This window comes from Taudactylus pleione, unplaced genomic scaffold, assembly GCF_031769625.1.
Source record: "Taudactylus pleione unplaced genomic scaffold, aTauple2 ptg000041l, whole genome shotgun sequence".
Taxonomy (NCBI): domain Eukaryota; kingdom Metazoa; phylum Chordata; class Amphibia; order Anura; family Myobatrachidae; genus Taudactylus; species Taudactylus pleione.
This window is the reverse complement of record NW_028284443.1, coordinates 34,731,743-34,754,756: the sequence shown is the minus strand read 5'-3', so window position 1 is coordinate 34,754,756 and position 23,014 is coordinate 34,731,743. Positions and strand designations below refer to the sequence as shown.

Below are 23,014 nucleotides of genomic sequence, written 5' to 3'. Positions count from 1 at the left end.
ACATTTATAGGTTAAGCTTAGTTTGTGAACATTATATGTAATTTTTTCTTGTCTCTACAATACTGAGGATTCATTTAAATGTTTGTCTGTTTAACCAGGGAAAATTTGTGCATGAGAATAATCACAAAATTAGATTATTTTGTTTTTGCAAAAACAGTTTATCATTAATACGGATCCTCCTACCTCAGCTGAGTTGATGGATGAAGTTAATTTATCATAGTCTTCTTGAGGTACTCTTGTATTCTGTTTTAACAGCATGAGTTGCATTTGTAGCAAATTGTGCCAGCTTTGCTCTGCATTCTGTGTAACAGTCTAAACAAAATCAAATACATTTTTACAAACTTCTTAAAGTCCAGTTTTCCATCCACACATTTCTGCTCTGATATTGTGCCTGAGGTGCTGGTTTTACATCAATTATCTGTTTTTCTATTTTTTTTACTAGTGATTGAATAATAAAAAAAAAGATTTTATTTTGCACTTTTTCTTGCCATTTTAAAGTTATTGGTGTCTATTCATGTAATACATGAACTAGCTACCGAAAAATATCACTATATATCGATGCGGTTGTATAGGTGTGTAAAAAGCTTAAGTTAATTAATTTAAGCTCCGGCTATGAGAGAGTCTAGTCGTTATCTTTGTTATTTGTATTCCAATTGGACGACTTCAGAAATAATGCTTTTGTTTTTTTTCAAACCACTATAGATATAGCGGTAATCAATTTGACAGTGGTGACAACTATATCTTTACTCTGTCATTGTAAGTGCACATATCTTAAGGTAAGTGCAACTGAAAAAATGCACACATAAGGCCACAATTTTGCAGCCGTAAGTTTGTATCTATCTTTGGGCTGCAAGATTATGACATCGGGTGTGATTCAGAGAAGTACGCTATGCTGATGTTTTCACAGTTGGGCAATTATGGGTAAAACTGTGCATGTTTGTTGCACTGCTCATGCATCATAGTAGTTTCCCATAGTTGCTCGCTGCAATTTTATACTTGAAGCGTTTGAGAATGGTAACAGGGAGTGGCCGGCAAAAACACAGGTGTAGCAAGACTGTTTTCAGGGCATTTTGCTACCTGCGTCTGCGATCCCATATGCAGGTACAGTCAGAGCCGGATTTAGATCTCATGGGGCCCTAGGCAAGATATCAGTTTTGGGGGTCCCCTCCCTCAAACATTCCATAGCACTATATTTTAATTTCTGATTCTCAGCACAGAAACCCCTCCTCCCCTCACAGCACAGACCCGCTCTTTCACTGACCCCTCTCCCGTCTCAGCAGAGACCACCCCGCTCATGCAATGCCCCTGTACTAGTGCCCCTTGTGCAATGCCCCCTGTAGCAGTGCCCTTTATGCAATGACCCTGTAGTGCTGCTCATTATGCAATGCCCCTGTAGCAGCGCCCATTAAGCAGGGCCCCTTTTGCAGTGCCCCCTGTAGCAGTGCCCATTATGCAGTGCCCCCTGTAGTTGTGCCCATATGCAGTGCCCCCTGTAGTTGTGCCCATATGTATTTCCCCCTGTAGTAGTGCCCTTTAAAGTAGTGCCCCTGTAGTAGTAGTAGTAGTGCCCCTGTAGTTGTGACCTTTAAAGTAGTGGCTCTGTAGTAGTAGAGCCCCTGTAGTTGTGCCCTTTAAAGTTGTGCCCCTGTAGTAGTAGTAGTGGCCCTGTAGTAGTAGTAGTAGTAGTGCCCCTTTAGTTGGGCCCTTTAAAGTAGTGCCCCTGTAGTAGTAGTAGTAGTAGTAGTGGCCCTGTAGTAGTAGTAGTGCCCCTGTAGTTGTGCCCTTTAAAGTTATGCCCCTGTAGTAGTATTAGTGCCCATTTAGTTGTGCCCTTTGCCCCTGTAGTAGTATTCCCCCACCCCCCACCCCTTACTTACCTGACTCCACGCGGCCGTCGTCCAAGCTGACGCTCCCGCTGGCTTACCGGTGGCGGTAAAATGCAAGCTCTCTCTAGGGCCGGATTCTGGGGGGGCCCATGGCCGGGCCCCTTGGGTCCCGACGGCCACTAGGCATCCACCTAGGATGCCTAGTGGTAAATCCAGCCCTGGGTACAGTATCATGGCTCTGGCGTCTCACACCCCATGACTATTCTGCACGACCATAGATTTAATCAGGACTGTGACATTGGAATGATCTGCGACCGTTGCTGCAACATTTTACACAGATGTTTGGATTTGCAAAGCGGCAGGTGGGCATCTCAATACATCCCCTGGCAACTGCGACATTCGCATTTTCTCACACAGCAGCTCCGTACACAAACGCAGGTGCAAAACCATTAGTGTACTTTTCTGTATCAGGCCCTAAGTCTACCTGATACTCAAATGTGCAAATAAGGCCAATATCCCCTATTTTTTATTTTTTAAAATCACAAATGATAAGATTATTTGGATTGTATTTATGACTTTTTCTGCTTTATAAAATAAGCCTTTGTTTAATATGTGTCTGTGGTATATGTTATGCCATTGGGTATCTGTACACATTATAGTTATGGTTTGTAATGTTTATTTGTCTTTGAACTATACACATAGTAGCCATCTTGTAAGGGATAGGATCCCCCTTTGCCCCCAGAACAGCTTGCAATCCTCATGGCATGGATTTAACTAGCTTTTAGAAACATTTCTTAAATATTTTAGTTAATACTGACATGACGGCATCACTCAGTAGCTGCTGTGTCAGCTCCACCTTCGTGCTGCAAATCTCTAGTCCCACCACATCCCAAAAGTGCTGTACTGGAGAGAGTGGCGGCCATTGAGTACACTTGAAGTGGCCATTATAAGGTGGGTATACTCTGTGGCATTTAAATGATGCTAGGTTGGTATTAAGAGGTCTAATGTGTGCCAAGAAAATATTTCCCACATCATTACGCCACCACCACCAGCAGCCTGAACCCTTGACACAAGGCAGGATGGATGAATGGAATCGTTTATCATGTTGCAGAAATTGAGATCTTTAAGACCAGGCAATAGTCAACTGTCCAGTTTTGGTGAACCTGTGCCCACAGTAGTGTATGATATTAGCTGAGAGGCATGGAAACTGGTGGCTAGCCAGATGCAGACGTGCCGCGGTCAGCGACTGTGACTTTTTCTACAGTTGCACTGATTCCGACGCCCATGTTCTGATGGACATTCTGCACCTCCATAGGCAGGGGCTGGCTGGCAACTTTTAGCCTGGGAGGCAAATGCATGCAGGCGGCAATGGCAGAGGAGTAGCATGTAGCCAGGGTGCCCGAAAGAACGTGCGTGCTATGGCGCCCCCCCCTCAAGTGTTCTAGGGAGGAGGCGGGTCCATATGGGATTAATGTAAGGCAAAAATAAAGATTAGGGGCAGCCCCCTGTTGTAGTGCCCATATGCAGTGCCACCCTGTGCCACAGGAGAGGACACCCTTATGCAGGCCTCGAGTAGTGCCCCCAGTAGTGGTCCCCCCTATGCAGTGCCCCTTAAATAGTGGCCCCAGTTGTAGTCTTCCCCCTATGCAGTACCCCCACTATTGCCCTTTATATATTGCCTCCAGCAGTGGTCCCTCGATGCAGTGCCCCCAGTGGTAGTCCCCTCCCCCCTATGTAGTGCCCCTAGTAGTAGTCCCCTCCCCCCTATGCAATGCCCCTAGTAGTAGTCCCCTCCCCTTGTAGTGCCCCTAGTAGTAGTCCCCCCCAGTAGTAGTACCCCCTTTGTAGTGCCCCCAGTAGTAGTTCCCCCCTTGTAGTGCCCCCAGTAGTAGTAGTCCCGCCCTTGTAGTGCCCCCAGTAGTAGTAGTCCCGCCCTTGTAGTTCCCCCAGTAGTAGTAGTCCCCCCTTGTAGTGCCCCCAGTAGTCGTAGTCCCCCCCTTGTAGTGCCCCCAGTAGTAGTAGTCCCCCCCTTGTAGTGCCCCCAGTAGTAGTATTCCCCCCCTTGTAGCGCCCCCAGTAGTAGTAGTCCCCCCCTTGTAGCACCCCCAGTAGTAGTAGTCCCCCCCTTTGTAGTGCCCCCAGTAGTGGTCTCCTCCTTATAGTGCCAGACCCCCCGCAGTAGACACACATAATATAAAAAAAACAAAAAACACTTCCCTGACACCCGCTCCTGCTCGTGGTCCCGCCGCCGAGATCAGCTCCTCCATCCGCCGCTTTGCATTATGGGAGTGACGCGTCATGGGAGTGACGCATCATGGGAGTGACGCGTCACTCCCATTACCCACTGCGGGAGCCGGAAGATGTCCGGCTCTGGCAGTGGGAGCAGCAGCCGATGAGAGTCTGTTGACTCTCATCAGCTGCTAAAGCAAACACACAGCTGCCGGCTCCGGCGGCTGTGTGTTTGTGCTGTGTAGCGCTGACCGAACTCTGTCCGGTCAGCGCTACACATAGGTGCAGTCTGTGTCACAGTGACACAGACTGCCCGCGGCCCACGGCCCGCATGACGCTGCGGCCCGGGGGGCACATGGCACCCTGCCCCCCGGCCCAGCCCGCCACTGTCCATAGGGCTGGTGCAATGTTTGATGGTGCTTCTTTTCACACAAAGCGGCAGATTAGCGTTGCAGCTGGTGGCCATCTCTGTACGAATTCCATCAGCTGCGGCATTAGAATAGATGCGCAGTTGTGCTGTGTAAAAAAGTCACAGTCGTGGCTGAATTAACGTCCACCTCTGAATTAGGCCCTCAGCCTCCTCTACATGTTCTGTGCCTGTAAAGTGCTTTCTGTGCTTCTCATTCTCAGACACAAATAATTATAGGAGCTATTTTCCTACACATACTCTGCACTTCACAAAGCTCTTTACTGAGACCTCCAAGGAAAGTTTGTTCTTGAACTCTCCCCTTTCTTCTCCTTTACAAAGCAGTAATTCAATTATGGTAACACTCTCATTTAATGGACAGCTAACTGACAGGTAAAATAGGCTTGCAAACCATCTGGATACTTTTGGTGAATACAATATTAGTTTACTAAATCCATTCGGGTAATTATATTAAGTAATTTCCCAGATAACGTAATTAGCCTTAGACCATTAATAAATAATACAACTTCAATCACTTTCATCTGTATTATTTTATACTCCCAAACCACCCTCATCTTGGTAATGATGATACAAATCAGAACCTACCTCTGCTGGTGAATAAATGAAATGAGTTACCTCTCCTGCGGGCCCTGTATAGACATCTAACAGCTGTGTCATCATGCTGTCCTATACTTGTCTCACAGTGCTGTGTTATGGTTTTCAGTGCCCTCTCTGTGTAGGGAATGTTTGCGCTTTTCCTTATTTTGTATGTTTCCTTCCACAGTCCAAAAAACTTAAGACTTAAAATCTTAGACTGTAAGCAGGGTCTGCTGTGAATGCTAACACAGAAGAGAAACTGAGCTTGCCCAAGGTGGATACCTCAGGGACGGACTGGGCTGACGAGCAGCCTTGGCAGTCCTGCCCACAAAAGGGGTTTGGTCTCTCCTCAAAAGGGGCATGTCCTCACCTCACAGGGGTGTGCTGCGAGTCATGGCACTTCCTCGTCTTTCAGTATCTCGGCCGAGCAGAGCACCAGGAGGTGGAGCTGCTCAGCCAGGGTTTGACGCCGGACCGGCCCATCTGGCTATCGGCCCTTATGGCATGTGCCAGATGGGCAGGCCGGCCCTGCTCACCCTCCACAGAAATGTACAGTGCTATGAGCTTTATTAACCATTTCACTGCTGAGAGTTTTCTCACCCCATTGTTAAATGGTAGCACTCATCACATTTCAACATTAATGTCCTTCTTTATGCAGGAGCCACATAAATTACACCTTGTTTTAGTTAAGTCTTTGTTTTTTCAGAAAATACCACTAGTCTTTTTTCTCATTCTATCTCTAGACAATAGTTACTAGTGGGCCACAGAATTTGGATTCCCCTCTCTATGTGAGTGCCCACATGGTTGCAGGTGTCATTATGCTGGTAATAGGCCTCCCCTCATATACAGAAACAGTACAATTTCTGTAGCATGGGGTAACATTGTCTAGTGATCACCATACAATAAGAACTAAGGGGCCCATCATTTAAAAGAGGAGACTCCCCCCTCTTCCCAGGGCCATTAAGAGCAGGGTATCATTACTGATGAGGGAGCGTGACCTAATCATGGGAGGCCTGGCCATTTCCCCTTAGAAAAAAATGGAAAAACCCCTATTTGCAGTGCTTGTGAGGGAGGCGCTATGAGCACATCCAGGGGGCGGGGCTTGATCAGTGTGATCGCTCCACCCCACAGGCAGAGGTGAGGACATTGCTGCTGCTCAGCGTCAGCAGCAGTCTCCCTGGTATCCCACTGCAGCCCAGCACACAGTAGCATATGCTGGGCTGCTGTCAGGTAAGAGGGAGGAGGGGCGGCTTGGACCCAGGCTCCTGCCGGGCCCCTCCAACAAACCTGGGTCTAGGGAATTAGTAATCTCTGCTCCCCTGCTTTTTTTATAAATGGTTGTCCCTTAATTAATGGCAGCCAGGTTCGGGGTGATGTTTCCCAGGACAACATTATGGACTACATTATTATTCTGTAATGTCTGATGACCAGTTTGTTCACCAGAATTTTATGACGGCACACCAGTTTAAATAGGGGACTCTACTCTTTCAAACAAGGGTATCCCCATCTTTCTATGTTACATGGTGGAGGAGATAGAGGAACTTAACATGTCTCCCCCACCATTTTCATTCAGATTCAGCTGTGGCCACAGCAGGATCCCCACCTTTTGTCTGGACTATTACGGGGCAAGGTAAATAGTTTTTTGTGGGGTGGGGTTCTCTACCCACTGCTGTGGAGTGTGAGTGGAATGCATATACAAGTACAAGCGTCCACTTGTCTTTCACAGTAAAGGGGTTGATATTGTGCTTTTGAAGCAGGGTGCACGGGCATTATCTCTTCAGCCACCAAGATTTACAAAAAAAGTCTAAATTATGACAGAATAACTGGAAACAGTTTCCTGCACTCTGATTGGTGAATGGCTCCAACCACTCACTAATCAGTGTATGAAGATCACTGTTCATTCTAGTGAACCAGCAGCATCCACCATTTACCTGCAAGTAGCCATGTATTGGGTATGACAGTACCCTGTCATACAGTGCAGCTGCACACTGCATGGTTGTGGCTGGCAGGTGAGAAGCAGGCAGGGATTGCCTGCCAGCCATCTCTCTTGTGTCTACAACACAAACTGAAGCGACCATCTTACATCCTCTGACTGGCACTTCCATGCTTTGTGCAAAATGTCAACTGTAGTAGAATGTTATATGCCATTTTCATGACAATACCAGTAATGTGCTTTATACTGGTGGTATAAAAAGTGGGCAATTTAATTAATCATTTTAGAAAACTGGGCGCCTATTACAGCTGTCTTCATTATGTAGATTATCCTATATATGTATATATTCTGTTCATCATATACTACAGTCAAAAATGATAAAAAGGTGTAATACTGTACTGCCTCTATAAAGTGTAACATACTGTATGACACATAGGTAGCTACAGAGTTCTACGTTTACCTTTCAGTATTCTTGCACTTTTTTTTCCAACTATGAGCATACTATGAAGCATGAACTAGAACAAATACATTGTTGCTTTGTAAGTTTGTAGTATTGTGTTTTGATGAAATTAGATTGATAGTATCTCAGTTTGATCCAATAGAAACCAAGCCACCATATTCTTTTGACCTGAATTGAATTCCTATGATATCATGCATAGTCCACATTAATAACGCCTCAACTTGCTTGGACTTTGGGCTCCATTCTAATCAAGGAATCCATTTGTGTGAAGTTTGTATGCTCTTCCAGTGTGTTTGCTCAAGTTTCTTCCCTGAATCCAAAGGCAAACTAGCACGTTAATTGGCTTCTGACTTACTTGTCCCAGGTATGAATTTTTATATAGGGACTGATGAGCATGAATAAAGTTCTCCACTGCGCTACTGAATATGTTGATGTCACAATAATGAAACAATTTATTAATAATAATCTGGTTGTAAGAGGTTTAGATCATATGCAACAGGTTATGGAAATTCTGATGTTTATGCATGTACAAAAGTACTGTGGAGCTCATTCAGACCCGCTCGCTAGATGCGTACGCTCACACCCAGCGTATGCAAATTTAGCGCACACCCAGCAAGGCAGGCGATCGCAAGGCAAGGCATAAGCACGCCCACTATGTCTTGGCGTGCGATCACTTTGTGTATGCAGACGCCACCAGCCTGTCTTAAGACGCCCACTTGCGCGCGTCATCTCCAGGAAGGGTATGCAACCATCGGTACATCGAGGACCATCGGATGTGCTCGCAGCGCTTGAGATTGACTATACTCTACTGCAAGCACTGCGATCACTTCAGTGTGAAATACAACCAGGTACTATGACGTTGCCTGTTAATTATGCACGCCTCTGAAACAGCATTAAGACGCTCAGGCACGCCTGCGTTCGCACCTCCACTCCCCCTTTTATAATGTACAGTCCCTGTCACCACCCACAAATGGCTTCTTCTGTCACTCACTCTGCTGGGTAGTCTATGCGCAGCGAGCGAACGCTTCCCGACCTTTCGCACTGGTTCGATCACATGCACTGTGATGCATGTGCAGAATGCGAGCATATCGGCCAGCTACGAGCGAACGCTTTTTAGCGTCCTGGTCTTAATCAGGTCCTGTATCCTTTGTTTGAAAGAATTTCTGCATAGGCATTCAAAGACCACAGTGTCTATTTAAGACCCTTTGCATTCTAGCCCTGAAAAGTGTCACTGTTTATTGGCAAATATTGTAAAAATAAGCAGTGACTTTTTGGGGATATTTATTTATTTATTTATGAATATCCTCTAGTTGGGACACTGGCTCCAATAATGGCCCATGCCATGACCATGAAAAGTAAACTTACACTTTAACTGCACTGCTGGGACACTAGCTATCAACGTATACAGTATAGACTGTTGTAAAGGGATAAGATCTCCCCTCTGGCATAAATAAAGCATATAGGCAACAATGGGGTACTATTGGGGGTCAAGGTCCAAAAATCTAAGCTTTTTGGAGCTTGATAAATTTCTTCAGTTCGCTGTTCCAATTGAAACATTATGGGGACAGCGGAACGGAAAGCTAAATTAGTTATCTGCAAAATCTACTGCTTTAAACTGTTGTTAAATGGGCATTATACAAATCTGTGCCTTACTCATGTGTCCGTCTTATGGGAGTGTTATGGGAGCATCGCTAAAGTGGTTGTCTACACAAATGCTTAATCACTGACATTGGAGGCCATACTCTGGGCCTGATTCAGCAAGGATCACAACTGCGATTACGCACGCAATCGGACGATTGTTGATGGTTTTGCAGACTTGCTAAGTATTATGGATGTGTGTAATGTACGGTGGGCGTCCTTATGTTGTGCTACGACAGCATAGTGATCACATTGGATTAGCATATCATCGCAGTGAGACTGCGTGTGTAATGGCAGCCGCCATCGCAGTTGCAATCCTTACTGAATCAGGCCCTCTGACGGAGAGTCTTCATATGCCATAGGGCTGGTGCAAGTTTTGTTGGTGAGAACGATGTTGGTGTCTAAAGATGCTCAAAGTGGGCGTCTCAGTCTTTGCACATGCAGTCGCAAGCAGCAAACAACTCAGAATCAGCCCAGTCTGTGTTTCAGGTACTTTCAGTACTGCAGTAAGTATGCAGAAATTTACATGTATCCTACAGACTGCAGTTCTCGCAGTGTCCACCGTGTGGTCGATGCTGCTGCCTAGACTCCAACTAAAATGTTACTGTTTTATGTTTTTGTAATGTAGTTTTCCCAAAGTCGATCTTCAAGGCACTCTAACAGTCCAGGTTTTAAGGTTATCGATGCTTGAGCACAGGTGACAATCAGTACATCAATCATGTTGATTTAACCATCTTTCCTCAAATATGGATAGTCTTAATACCTGTACTGTTAAGGTGCTTTGAGGAATGAGCTTGAAAAATACTGATAGTGTGTTGGAAGTGCTTTTCAGAAAATCAACCTAGCTTGTGCAAAGGCTACTAACAGGAACAGAGGACACACTGTTAGGACTGGGCCATAGACACTGACAGGACAGATAGAAACATAAGCAGGACAGAAAAACTGACAGTGCTTGAAGACAGACTAACTGGGCAGTCATAGAGATGCAACACAATACAGGTACACAGATCATTCTGAAAGACAAGGTAAAAAGTATAGACATATAGACAGAAACACATATAGTCATGGGGCAGAAGCACAATACATACACATATAACAGTGTGGGACCAACATACTCACAGGATAGGCACACTGACACTGCACTGCCAAACAGCATCAGACAGACACGCTGAGAGCGCTCACCTTCTTTCCCCTGCAGGTCAGTGAGCTACAGATTCTCCTCCTCACAGAGCTGTGTGATAGAAGTCATGTTTTAAGCTAAACCTTTTATGTAAATTTATTCTGCCACATTAAAGGTGCCCACACACATACTGACTTTTCATCCAATTTGGCCGATTTCGACGAATCGTGACGACAGATCATGTAAAAAATGGCCAAATCGTGAGTTTCTACTCTTGATCATGATGCCGATGCGCGTCTCCGCTCGTCGTACATCGCATCTTCTGATCTGCCGTGCTGTAGGGCAGATTAGCCAATCTGGGATACAATGCATTGGCTGCAAGATAGATCTTTAGTCAGATTGGATATGTTTAACTCCAAATCGTGACCACGACTGCCTGGGGAGAGTTCAGGGGAAATTGTGTACATCGCCTGATTGGGAGCAAGTCGGTATGTGTGTGGGCACCTTAAGTATTTGTTTTCTTGTATATCATTTCATAAGTGCTGTTCACATGTGATTACAATTGCCATTATAGATTTTAATGTAGAGTGGCAATAACCCCAATCTGAACAACTTCTATGAATAAATATTTTAGTTCACAATTCTATATTGAACAGATTTTAGGAATGATTATTGCATACCATGCTACACTGGAGGTGTGCAGAGCAGCACAGGGGGTCACATAACAGGGGGGCATGACCGTTTCATGGATGGGATCTGCTTTGCTGCGCTAGACTGAGCCTCATCTCTCACTAGTGGCACTCCTAGCACCCTGTAATTCCCGCACACACCAGTGGAAGGTGCAATACAACTCTCAGGTGATCGGGACAATATAGTCTTCATCGTCGCAGTGGTACAAAGCCCTCAAATTGGGACTGTTGGAAGGTCTGTTATCGCTTCCTTTATTTACATAATTGTGATATTGCACACAAAATTGAAACATACCAAAATGAACTGTTAGTTTGCATTGATTAAAAAAGAAAATGTTCCAGTGATATTGGTGATAACTGGCCAGTTTGGTATTCAGACATAATAGACATGGCAGCGGCTCCGGGAGTCTAACTCCCTCTATGTCAGGACCCGTCATCACAGGGGCTGATTGTCTGTCAGGACAATCAGAGGCTAAATTGAATGGCATGGCTCTTGGAGCCAAGATTTTAGGAAGAAAGGGTTTCTTGGATTCGGTAGTTTAGACAATGATGAAACCTAGGAAGAAAGTCTCTTCAGACAATTATAAACAGACTCTGGATTCATTATATTATTCGGTGTAAGAATGAGAAAGTCTCATATTCTTCTTTCTCGTTGCCTAGACTCCTTTCTTTTCTACAGAAAGGTCTCGCGTTGGGCCTTAGGTTAGGCTCCCCGAAGGTACAGGTACCAGCTCTGTCGATTTATTTTCAGAAAAGATTGCCCTTATTCCAGAAAGAGACTTCTTTGCAGGGTGTATTACACATATAGCCACCATATAAGCCCCCCATAGAGCCTTGGGACTTAAATCTTGTACTGACAGCTGTCCAGTTTCCACCATTTGAGCCTTTGCAGGAGGTAGACCTTAAATGGGTGTCTTGGAAACTAGCTTTTCTTGTAGACATTTCATCAGCTAGAAGAGTGTCAGAATTGGGAGCTGTATCATGCAAACCTCCATTTTTAGTTATCCATAAAGGGGTTGGGTACGGGATGCCGGCGCTCGGAATCCTGGCAATCAGAATCCCTACGCTGGCATCCCACGATAATGACACCTGTTGGTAAGTATCCTTACCCTACCCCTAAACCTAACCCTCCTTCCTTGCAGCCTAAACCTAACCCTAGCCCCCCCCACAGCCTAAACCTAACCTCTCCCTCCCCGCAGCCTAAACCTAACCTCTCCCCTTTAGTGCCTAACCCTAAGCCTCCCTCTAGTGCCTAACCCTCCCCCTAACTCCACTACTTACTGTTGGGATGCCAGTGCCAGAATTCTGACAGGTCTCGGGATTCCGGCACCAGGCATTCTCAGCGCCAACATCCCGACAGCTGGGATTTAAGCTACATCCCCCATGAAGATAGGGCAGTATTGCGTACACTCCATTCTTGTCAGCTTTTCATCTTCATAAGGAAATAGTTTTACCATCCTTTGCTACATCTAACAAGACAGTGGACAGTAGATCACAGGCAATTGTCTTTGTTAGATGTGGTTAGAGTTTTAAGGATATACTTGGAGAGGACTGCCAGTATAAGGAAGACAGGTAGTTTAGTAATTATTTATGATGCCAGGAAAAGTAGTTAGCCAGCATCAAAGCAGGTGATATCCAGATGATTACGGCCACAATTAAGTAGGCATATGGGGGCTGAAGGGCCTGTTCTAGCCAGGATTTCTACTCATTCCACTCATTTAGTGGTGGCTTTGTAGGCAGAGCGGCGTCGTGCATCCACTAAGCAGCTAAACCTCCCCTAGGGGCAGCTTTTGTACATCACCATGGTCAAGAAGGGTCCCCCAGAAGAATGCAGGGAAAGAGGTTTAACTGGAAACAAAAATCTTGTTTCTGCTTGACAAGCACACTTTATCAAAGTGATTTATAATGCCACAAGATCTACATGTGTTCCCATAGTGTGGGCACTGCTCTTACCCTGCCCTTTTGCATGTTGTATATTTGCGTGCTCTCAATCTCTCATGCTGGTTCTGATGTTGTTGTCCAACTCACCTGTGCTCAGCTGTTGTCTTTCTGCTCTACGTTAGCTATATTCTGTCTGTCCATTGGTCTGATTGTCTGGTCAGTAAACTCTGCTCTGTAACACAGCATAATAAGCCCTGTTCTCTTAAAATATGGTAATGTGTGCTCTTACTATTTATATCCATGACTAAGTTGATGCCTTCTCTCAAAGTTGGCTAACAAATTTGTTGGTGGATTCACCCTACACTTTTTTCAACTATCAAAAATGTACCTTGTCCTAGATCACAGGAATTTAATTTCCATATTTTTGTTACCCTCTGTAATGTTTAGGTTGGGCTTGTGAATATGATGACGCTCACACTGCCATAGTTGTTTTGATGATGTTATACCTCTGCAAATTAGCTTTAAACTTAACCACAATAGAAGGTTGTCTGTAGATTTAGTCCAATTGATATCCACACAGTCCTTGATCTATTATTGCCATAACAGAGCTTATCACAATCATGAAATGTTGCTCATCCAATAAGCAGCAACATTTATGGGCTCAATAACTTCTGACACCATGTTTTATATGCATGAAATAATGATGCTATGCTATGTAGGATGGCCTAGCTAAACAACGGGGTCACAGGCAAAGGCAAAACACAAGAACAGTAATTTTACACCACATGATGGCGCCAAACATAAAGCTAATCTGTAACAATGATGTCAATTAAAAATACATTTTGGTGGATTTCCCCCTTATTATTTATAAATTATTTAAAAATGTACATATAAAGGCAAATGACAAGAATATTTTTAATTTACATTTGTTCATTAATTTACTCTCTATTAGGAATGTCTAGTGGAAACTAATGAGTTGTATATGCTTGAAATTCATGGACTGTGGTCATTTTTGTGGTCATTTTTATTCATGCAGAGATAAGTGTATTTTAATTCTCTGCATGAATAAAATGTTCTCAAAACCTAAAAGTTGTGATTACAATAAACGTTTGTTTATTTCTTTCAGGACATGGGACGTGTGACTGTGGAAAGTGCCAGTGTGAATCTGGCTGGTCTGGAGACGCTTGTCAGTACCCATCTAGTTGTGACATGACACGAAAGCAAAGTAACGAGATGTGCAAGAATTCTCAAGGAGTCATTTGTTCAAATGCAGGTTTGCATCCCTTTTATACATGAACACAAAAGTTATTCTCAATGTAACTTCTAGGTCACTGCAAACTTTTATGTGTTATTATCATTAAAAGGTTTTTCCAAGTCTAGTGCACAATGTACTTTTCAAAAAATGCCAAGCTACTATATAGGTTATTTCAGTGCATATTATTCTAAAAGGGAAGTCAGATACAGTAATTTAATAAGAAAAGTAACCGTGGTGAGCGTTCTCTGGAACTGACAAACTCCAGCTGTGCATAATTTTATTTTTTTTTTCATTCAAAAGATGCAGCAGGAACCTTTTCTCCAAATACAGTATTAAAAAATGATATTTGATATGTGTCCTGAATTATTTTAATTGACACCTTTTTTGTGATAATATAATGCATACCATCAGGGCTGCCATCAGAAATAATGGGGCCCTGGACTGACAAAATAGGAAGCCCCCCTCCCCTATTTTAATACAGCTGCAATTATATGTGGTATTAGTATTTTAAAAGGGGTATTAATAATTATACTGTGTATGCCCTTGACAATTGGGTCAATAATTGGCTTACTTTTAAATATTGACATCTCTGGCCCCCATCTGTCTCTCCAGCCCGGCCCTGCTGTCCGACACTTGTCTCCAATCCAGTCCCACAGTGAGCCCCAGGCAGTCAGCCCCACAGCAAGTCCCAGCCCCAGATAGTCAGTCCCAGCCCCAGACAGCAAGTCTCAGGCTAGCCCCAGACAGTCAGCCCCAGCCCCAAGCAGCCAGTCCCACCCAGCCCCACACCTTCTACTTCTTGGTGCTCCTCAGTCCTTCTCACAAACCGCGGCTCCTCTGTCCAGTGTCCACTCTCTCTATCAGCGGTGCGGGGCGCCGTGCTGGCCGCTGGGTCACCGATTTACTCTTGCAGGCTGGGAAGCAAAGCGGATGGTGGCAACTGGTAGCAGCCCCCCTGATGGCAGTCCCGGCAGTTCCCCTCTTGATGGCAGAGTGGGCGGGCTCTCTGAGTTTCCGGGCCCGGAACTCCAGTCCCGGCAGTCCCCCCCTGATGGCATCCCTGCATAACATCCTTGGACAGACTGCAAGACTAGCAGAATCAGTATTTCAAACAAAACACAATTTAACATTCAGCTTAAACATCATAAAATTTAGAAATCTACAGTATATGTAGATTACCGAATTCTGAAATATAAAACAATATTTTTGAATAAAACAATAATTATGCAGTAATTATTCAAACTGAGAGCACCACTCATTTATAATTTTCATAATTAAATCAAATAAACCACATTCAGTTTCAGTAACAACAAAAGATGTGATTTTATCTTTATTGTCACATATCATATAATTTTATTTATTTCCATCAACTAAATTAACTGTGGATGACTCTTTATTTTGCAGAGTTATTACACAAATAATTATAATCGTTAAGTCGTGTGTGGTATTATAAATAGACATTCAGAATGCAAACATTTAGAATGTAGCCACCAGAATGTCGACAGGTTTTGAATATCGACATGTTTATAATGTCGACATTTAACATAACGATATCAGAACGTCAACATCGTTTTTTCTAACTTTAGCCTAACACTAAACCAGCAAAAAAACTGTATGTCGACATTCTGGTTTTGACAAGTTAAATGTCAACATTATGAACATGTGAACATTTTTAAATGTCAACATACTGGTTGTCGACCTAAAGTCCATGTTGACATTCAAAACCTGTCAACAGTGTAACCGGATCCTGTTAAGCCACTGTTCTTCAACATTTTGGTGTTGAGGCACATTCAGAAAATCATTGTAGGCACATTCCTTATACCCAATATAATTTATCTTGTGTTAACAATTTGCATGAGGGAGAGGTCTTAGGAGCCAAGTGATAGGGAAGAGGGACCAACTAGTGCCCCAAACTTTGAAGCATGCCTGAGGAATGATGGCAAAACAAAGGACACCAGAGACCTCCAAACAAGAGGATTTTGACACCAAAGAATGAGAAGTTGGGGAAGTGTGTAAGTGTGACAGGAAAAGTATAAAACACAGCCATTCTGGGACCAGTGCTGTTCTAGGGAGAGCCACAATAGATTGTTAAGGTTCAGCCACTGCTATTAAGCTTGCCAGAGGAAAAGCATACCACATGAGGAGCAAATGTATTCAAATTTCTAAAGAGGACAAGCAGAGAAGGTGGCCATAGCAACCAATCAGCTTCTAGCTATCATTTATGAATTACAATTTATAAAATGATATACAGAAGCTGATTGGTGCTATGGATAACTAATCTGTTATCTGTCCTCTTTATAAGGCTTGATACATCTCCTCAAGAGGGTGAGTACAGTGGGAGAAAGCACTTAAGGGACAGCACATGTTCACAACATAGAGAGACTGTAGGAGAAGGGCCACATATGAATTAAACATATGTGGCCCTTACCAGTTTTCTATGTGGTATACTTAAAATAGAAAACTGCACACTTAACAGAGAGAGTGGACAACCTTACAGAAACTAGCAGAGTGAACTGATGCTAGTCCCATAGTCTTTCATTGCCAGAGAGTAAGCTGCCAAAGTTCTTGTAAAAGCTGCCAGAGGAACAGGAGGAGTTACACTCCTGCCAGAGGAACAGAGAAAGTCCAGGCCTGGAGCAGAGGGAGACCAGAGCTAGAACAGAGTAGCATAAAGAGAACAGGCCCGAAATAGGTGGAGTTCAGGCTAGGAACAGAGGGAGTCCAGACCTAGAAAAGAGGAACAGAGTGAGACCAGGCTTGGAACAGAGGAACAGAGGGAGTCCAAGCCTGGAACAGAGGGACACAACAATTGTTTAACTTGTCTGCATAATTATCCTTTCTCATTTCCGTTGTTCCACGTTCTACTAAAACTACAGCTAAATATCTATACAGAGAGGACGATCACTGGAGAATCATGCAGGCCTTTGATATGTGTCTAAACAGCCCCCCTGGTTTTCCTAACTGGTCAGTGTTTGCTGAAAACAAGAAAAGAACTACCAAATACCACCACCAAAAGCCTATCACCAATATTGCAACCTTGCTGAGTCAGATGTGCATGTCAGCGGGGTCACTTACAGAGAGTCAAGTACTGAGAGCCAGACATTTGTCATCTGTGTCATCAACAAGTGGACCATGCTAGGATCTACAGCATAGGGAGAGAGCATAAATCAGTTGGCACTTAGGGCCTGATTCAGACCCGCTCGTGAGCGCTGAGCGCTTGCAAGCATGTCGATGTTGGCCAAGTGCGCATGCGCACGATGGAGCCGGCTCCATCATGCGCGAGACCCAAATAACGACGGCCAAGCCGTCGCTATGGGTCTCGCACCAAAGGGGGCAAGCTGTCAATGGTGATTGACAGCACGCCCCTTTTGGTGAGCATGCCAGGGGCGTGGCTGCCCAGACGGAAGCGTTCCCATGGGAACCCCTACCGTCTGGGGCCGGCCCCACTGTCATCACTAGTGATGTCAGTGGGAGTGCTTTTGGCTCTGATAGAGCCAAAAGCACTCCGGGGCTTGCGGCAACGAGACCCTACCGCAGGGTCTCATCGCAAGCCCAATGGATGCGATGGTCTTGACCATCGCGACCATCATTTTGGCCGCTCGCTATAGCTGTGGGTGGTCGCCCACAGCTATGCGAGCGGCCAGGAGGCCGCTCTTAAATTCAGAGGGACGGCCCTGATTCAGAGCGAGCGCTCTGTCAGAGCGTCCGGCTCTGAATCAGGGCCTTAGTTTGAGAACTTCAAATTCAGTGACATTACCCTAACTGTGAGGTTTGCCACCCTCCTCCTCCCAGGAGCATTGAGGCACCTGGCAACATACATTAGGAACTACACTTCAAAAGAGTTCTAATTAAGTAATTTGTAAGTCTGGAGCCTGCATCTTTAAATCACAGTAGGACACCGGGCTGATTCTGAGGTTGTAGCAAAATAAAAAACTTTGTATCTGTAACAAACCATGTTGCAATACAAGGGGTGCAGATACATTTATTTATTTATTTATTTGAATGCAGGATCAATTCTGACTGCTTTTGCATGTAACTGTATTTGTGCACTGTAATTTGTTGGAAGTGTGTGTACAGGTGGTGTTTTTAACAGAGTTAAAAGTATACAGCAGCGGATTGCAAGATGCCCCAAGAACCAGTCCAGTGTAGCTTAACCAGGCAGTGTGGTTTATTATGCAAGTGTTAGTACAGCCGTACTCACTGTTACACTGGTAGAGGAGGAGCATGAAGCAGAGTGTGTAATGAAGCAGGATTTAGGCAGATCACCAGCCGGTGACTGCTCCAACAGCTGCAGCGCTACTGCATACCTGAGACAGTGGTCAATGCAGGTAAAAGGTTATTGGTCTCCAGAACTGAAGTTGGGTGTCCGTCTCCCACCATGTTACTCATACACAGTAAGCAAGATGATGGCTATCTTGGTAAGGGAATGTAGCATCGTCCCTGGAGGAGCCATATTGGGGGCTGTGAAGTAGCACTCTCCACTTCTAACATAATTTAGATTAGAGTTTGGACAATCTCTCTACACATTTTAGATCTGTCCCACTTGCAGTGCAACATGGTTTTACCCAGGTACAAAGTTACTTGCTCTTTTTTTCCTTTGCTGCCAACTCAGAATCAGCTGCACCATGTCTGTGTTAGGAGGGAAGCTTTACACACCTGGATAACAGCACATATTGTACTCTAATGCGACCACACTCGCCGGTCCGCGGACATCAATAACAGGTGATCTGTCGGCGTTTTGGGATATTCTACATGTTAAAATTCCCCAATTCGCCAATTCTAACCATTTTCAGGCTGGGATCGGGGAATCAAGATTTTTTAACATGTTGAATACTCGCAATCCCCCAGCCCCAACGTTGGTAGAATTGGACATTGCGGCAATCCGGCGCAGATGTATGGGGCCATTAGTGCTTAGTGTTTTGCTTTTAAGAGAGAGGGTGCCAAAGTCTTCTGTGCACATAAAAGTAGACATAACTTCAGAAATGTGTGCATGCCTTTTTAAAAAAAAAAAAATTCATACAACATTTTTTCTAGCCCCACGCCGGAAGTCTAAATCCCAAATGCTGGTTACCTGACTGTCTAATCCCGGCAAGGTACAAATGCTTGTCATTAGACCTACGCCGGGAGCCCGACACCCGGCTTACCGATCGAAGGTAAGCTGGGCAAGAACAGCTGCGCGGGGGGGGAGGGTTAGGTTAGGGGCTCCCGGGAGGTTAGGGTTAGGCTAGGGAAAGGGGGGGTTAGGGTTAGGCAACCCCAGGGGGAGGTTAGGGTTAGGCACCCCCGGGAGACTTTGGGTTTGGCTGCGGGGAAGGGGTGGTTAGGTTTAGGCACTTAGAGGGGAGTTAGGGTTAGGCACTTGGGGGGGAGGTTAAGGTTAGGCACCCCTAAAGGAGGGTTAGGGGGTAAAAATAGGTTAGTTTATACTTACCTTTCTAGCTTCGAGATCTTCACCCCTGCCGGGCTTCCGCTGTCGGGAAGCCATACTGATCCCCCTCACGCTTGGACAGCTCAAATCAATAAATATTCTTGGAGGTTGAGAAACAGATGTAGAGATTCTAAAAGAATGAGCTGTGGAATAGTTATAAATCTTTGTAACTGTGAAGTAGTTAATAATTGATTTAAATTAATCTACTTCCACTGCCTACTGTATGCTAAATAAGAAATAATCAGTGTCTTAAGTGGAGATCTGCTGATTGGTTCATTCTCTAGATTCTCTAAAGCACACCCAATGAAGAGAGCATTATTATTATTATTATTATTATTATTACTACTATAATTATTGTTGTTATTGTATTATTGTTGTTATTACATTTTATTCTTAAAGCACTGACCCCCAATAAGTATAAGTTGAGGCGGTGGATGCATAACTACTCTACTAGATTAATCCAGCATTGCTTCGGTACGGGGACAACTGATCCAAAAATCAGCTATCCCCGCAATCTCTAACACTGCTACCGAAGTAACAGTGATACCCACCACTGCTGTCCCTGCCCAGTGCGCATGTGTGATCTGAATTCACCTATGCGCATGACCACAGGGAACACAGGGCCAGAGAGGGCAGAGAGATCTGATGATGTAGGTTCTCGCAGGCAAATATTAGGTTGAACATTAGGTGGCCCCATTGGGCGTTCTGACATCCATTTTTTCATTGACATGCTTCACTAAAATTGTCAATGCTTGGCTCCCTTTTGTCATACATTAATGTTTCATACACTTAAATCCCCCTACACACAGAACAATGTGCTCAATGATGCAATATCGTGAGCAATTCTCCCCGGCAGTTCCTCGGCACTCCAGGACGCAATCGGTATAAAATCCCAGCAGTCGGGATGCCTGCTGTCAATATACCGACAGCGGTATCCCGATGCTCAGGATCCGGGTAAGTATGGTATCCCTCCCGCCTTGTCCCCCTAACCCTCTGTTCCTGCATCCTAATCCTCCCCGTTGGTGCCTAAACCTATACCTCTCCCTTTGGTGCCCAGGGGCGTAGAGAGCCACGCGGGGCCCCGGTAAAGAGGGGGCATGGCCTAATTGCAGCAGGCGTGGCCATGCCCCCTTGAAAAAAAAGTAGAGTTTTGCAGCGCCGCGCGTCGGGAGGGGGCGCTGTGAGCCCCTCAGCCCGGCGCAAAGCCAGTGGGGGGCGCGATCAGTGTGATCGCTCCCCCCTTCAGGCATAGGAGATTGCTGTGGCAGCTGCTTAGCAGCCGCAAGCAATCTACCACTGCAGCCCAGCACATGCTGTGTGCTGGGCTGCTGCAGAGAGAGGGAGGGAGGGAGGGAGGAAGTGAGGGGGGGGCGGCGCCAGACCCGGGCCCCCGCCGGGCCCCTCTGGAAGCCCGCGCCCAGGTAAACTGTACCCGCCCCCCCCCTCTCGGCGCCTAAACCTAACCCTCCTCCCTTAGTGCCCCCTTACAGCCCAACCCTAACCCCTCTCCCCAGTGGTGCCTAACCCTAACCCACCACGGTGGGGTATCTAACCCTAACCTCCCCCTCCCCTAGCCTAACCCTAACCCCCCTGTGATGCCTGAACCTAACCCCCCCACCCACCGTGGCTAAGACTTAACCAGCCACGCTATACTTACGATCGGCATACCAGCTGTCGGGATTCCGGACTCTGCATCTACACTACTGTCGCTATACCGGTGCCGGTCTTCTGGCCGGGTAGTAGCATTCTTGCATCTGGATTTTGTCAGCCGAGATGCCGGCTGTAGGTATCAAAACTGCATCCCCTCCAGGACACGATGTGCAGCAAAAGCTGCACGATGTGATACAAGATATATCATATACGATCTAATGATTTGCATATCATTAGATCGTGCATGATAGTAGACAGATGCTTGATCGGATCAACAAGATCCGTGATGCAAGCATCTGTCACAGATACACACACAGATCAGTGCGACCCATGCTACAAGCATTTTTGTAAAATAAAATCAATAAGACACAGATGCAGGGATGGATCAGTGAGGTCCCTCATGCATCTGTGTTAAAAAAATTGAAATAAGTGTAGAAATAAAAATAAATAAAAAACGGTGTGCCCCCCGCGCCCCCCCCCCCCCAAAAGCACAACCAGCCAGGGCTTTTCAAAGCCAGTCCTGGTTGTGCTAAATGCAGAGGACAAACAACGTAGGGGTCCCCTGTATGTAGCACAACCAGCACCCAGCTCTGAGCCGGTCCTGATTTTGGAAGTACAGGGGACAAAAAGCGTAGAGTCACCTGCATTATCCATAACCAGCACAGAACTTTTTCTAGTGGGGTTGTAATGCCACAGCCAGGAGAAGTCATTTACCGGGTCCCCCGGCCATAGCATTACCCCTGACTGCTAGACAACTCAGGCCGAGGATCCCTGGTGAGTTGAGAACCCCCCAATAAAGGAGTCCCCCCTCTCCAGGGCACTCCAGGCCTAGGCTGATGGCCCGGGGGTATACCCAGCACCCTGGGAGTGGTGGGTGCCAGGTTGATTTGTGTATAGTGTGGTACATTTGAAAGAGTTACAAATATTGTTTTTTGCAGTATAACTACTAATCCCAGCAAGCCTCCCCCGCATGCTGGTACTTGGAGAACCACAAGTACCAGCATGCGGGGCTTTACGGGCCCGCTGGTACATGTAGTTCCACTGCAAAATAAATATTAAAATAAACACACACACTGTGAAAGTATAATTGTATTAAAACATACATGCAACCCACACACATTCACACTCACTATCTCACATTCTCACCTAGTATCCCTGTAGCTATTCACATCCACTTCTCCAAGTAGATAATCCACTTGTACCTGTAAAAAAAAATTCCATACTCACCTCTTCCTATGCATGGATCACATCCTTTTCTTTCCATGTAGGCATCCACGGGCACGGCAGAACAAAAAACAAAAAAAACACGAAGCAGCAGACATTAGTACCGTCCTCTAAGGATGGTACTACCCGAATGACCGCTCAGCGGCGGGATTTCACTATAGAAATCCCGGTGCTGGGTGCTCATTGGCTAAGAGAGGCGAGCCTTCCGCCTCTCAGCCAATGAGCGGTTCCCTCCATTGACCTCAATGGTGAGAACCGCAAAAGTAACCTTAAGTTACCTTAACAGTTCTCACCATTGAAGTCAATGGTGGGAACCACTAATTAGCTAAGAGTGTCTCTGCACACCGGCCGGGAGCTGGGACATGAGCCAGAAAGCAACATGGCATCCGCACTAAGAGAAGGGTTCTGCCCCAGGACCAGTACATCGAGGAAGATGAGGTAGATGAGGAGGGGGATTCTGATGACATAGAGGATGAGGAGTCTGGGCAGGATGTGTACCCCATAGTCCAGGGAAAAGGGAGTCTTGCCGAGCACCTAGTGTGATTAAATACTTACATTTCTGATTTAGAATTTTTCAAAATATCTCAAACTTTGCATCATATCAAATATCTGATGGTATATTTGGATTATATGCAAAAAATTACATGGAGATTGATATATATCATGTCGGATGCAAAA

General features: G+C 45.4%; 1 protein-coding gene across 1 annotated transcript in view; it reads left to right on the top strand.

The window, feature by feature from the left end:
• Positions 1-23,014, top strand: part of ITGBL1 (integrin subunit beta like 1) — a 407,377-nt gene that overhangs the window by 126,824 nt on the left and 257,539 nt on the right. The window contains exon 3 of the mRNA XM_088456594.1: positions 13,906-14,052. Coding sequence (XP_088312720.1) covers positions 13,906-14,052 — 147 coding nt within the window. The remainder of the gene's footprint in view (positions 1-13,905; positions 14,053-23,014) is intronic.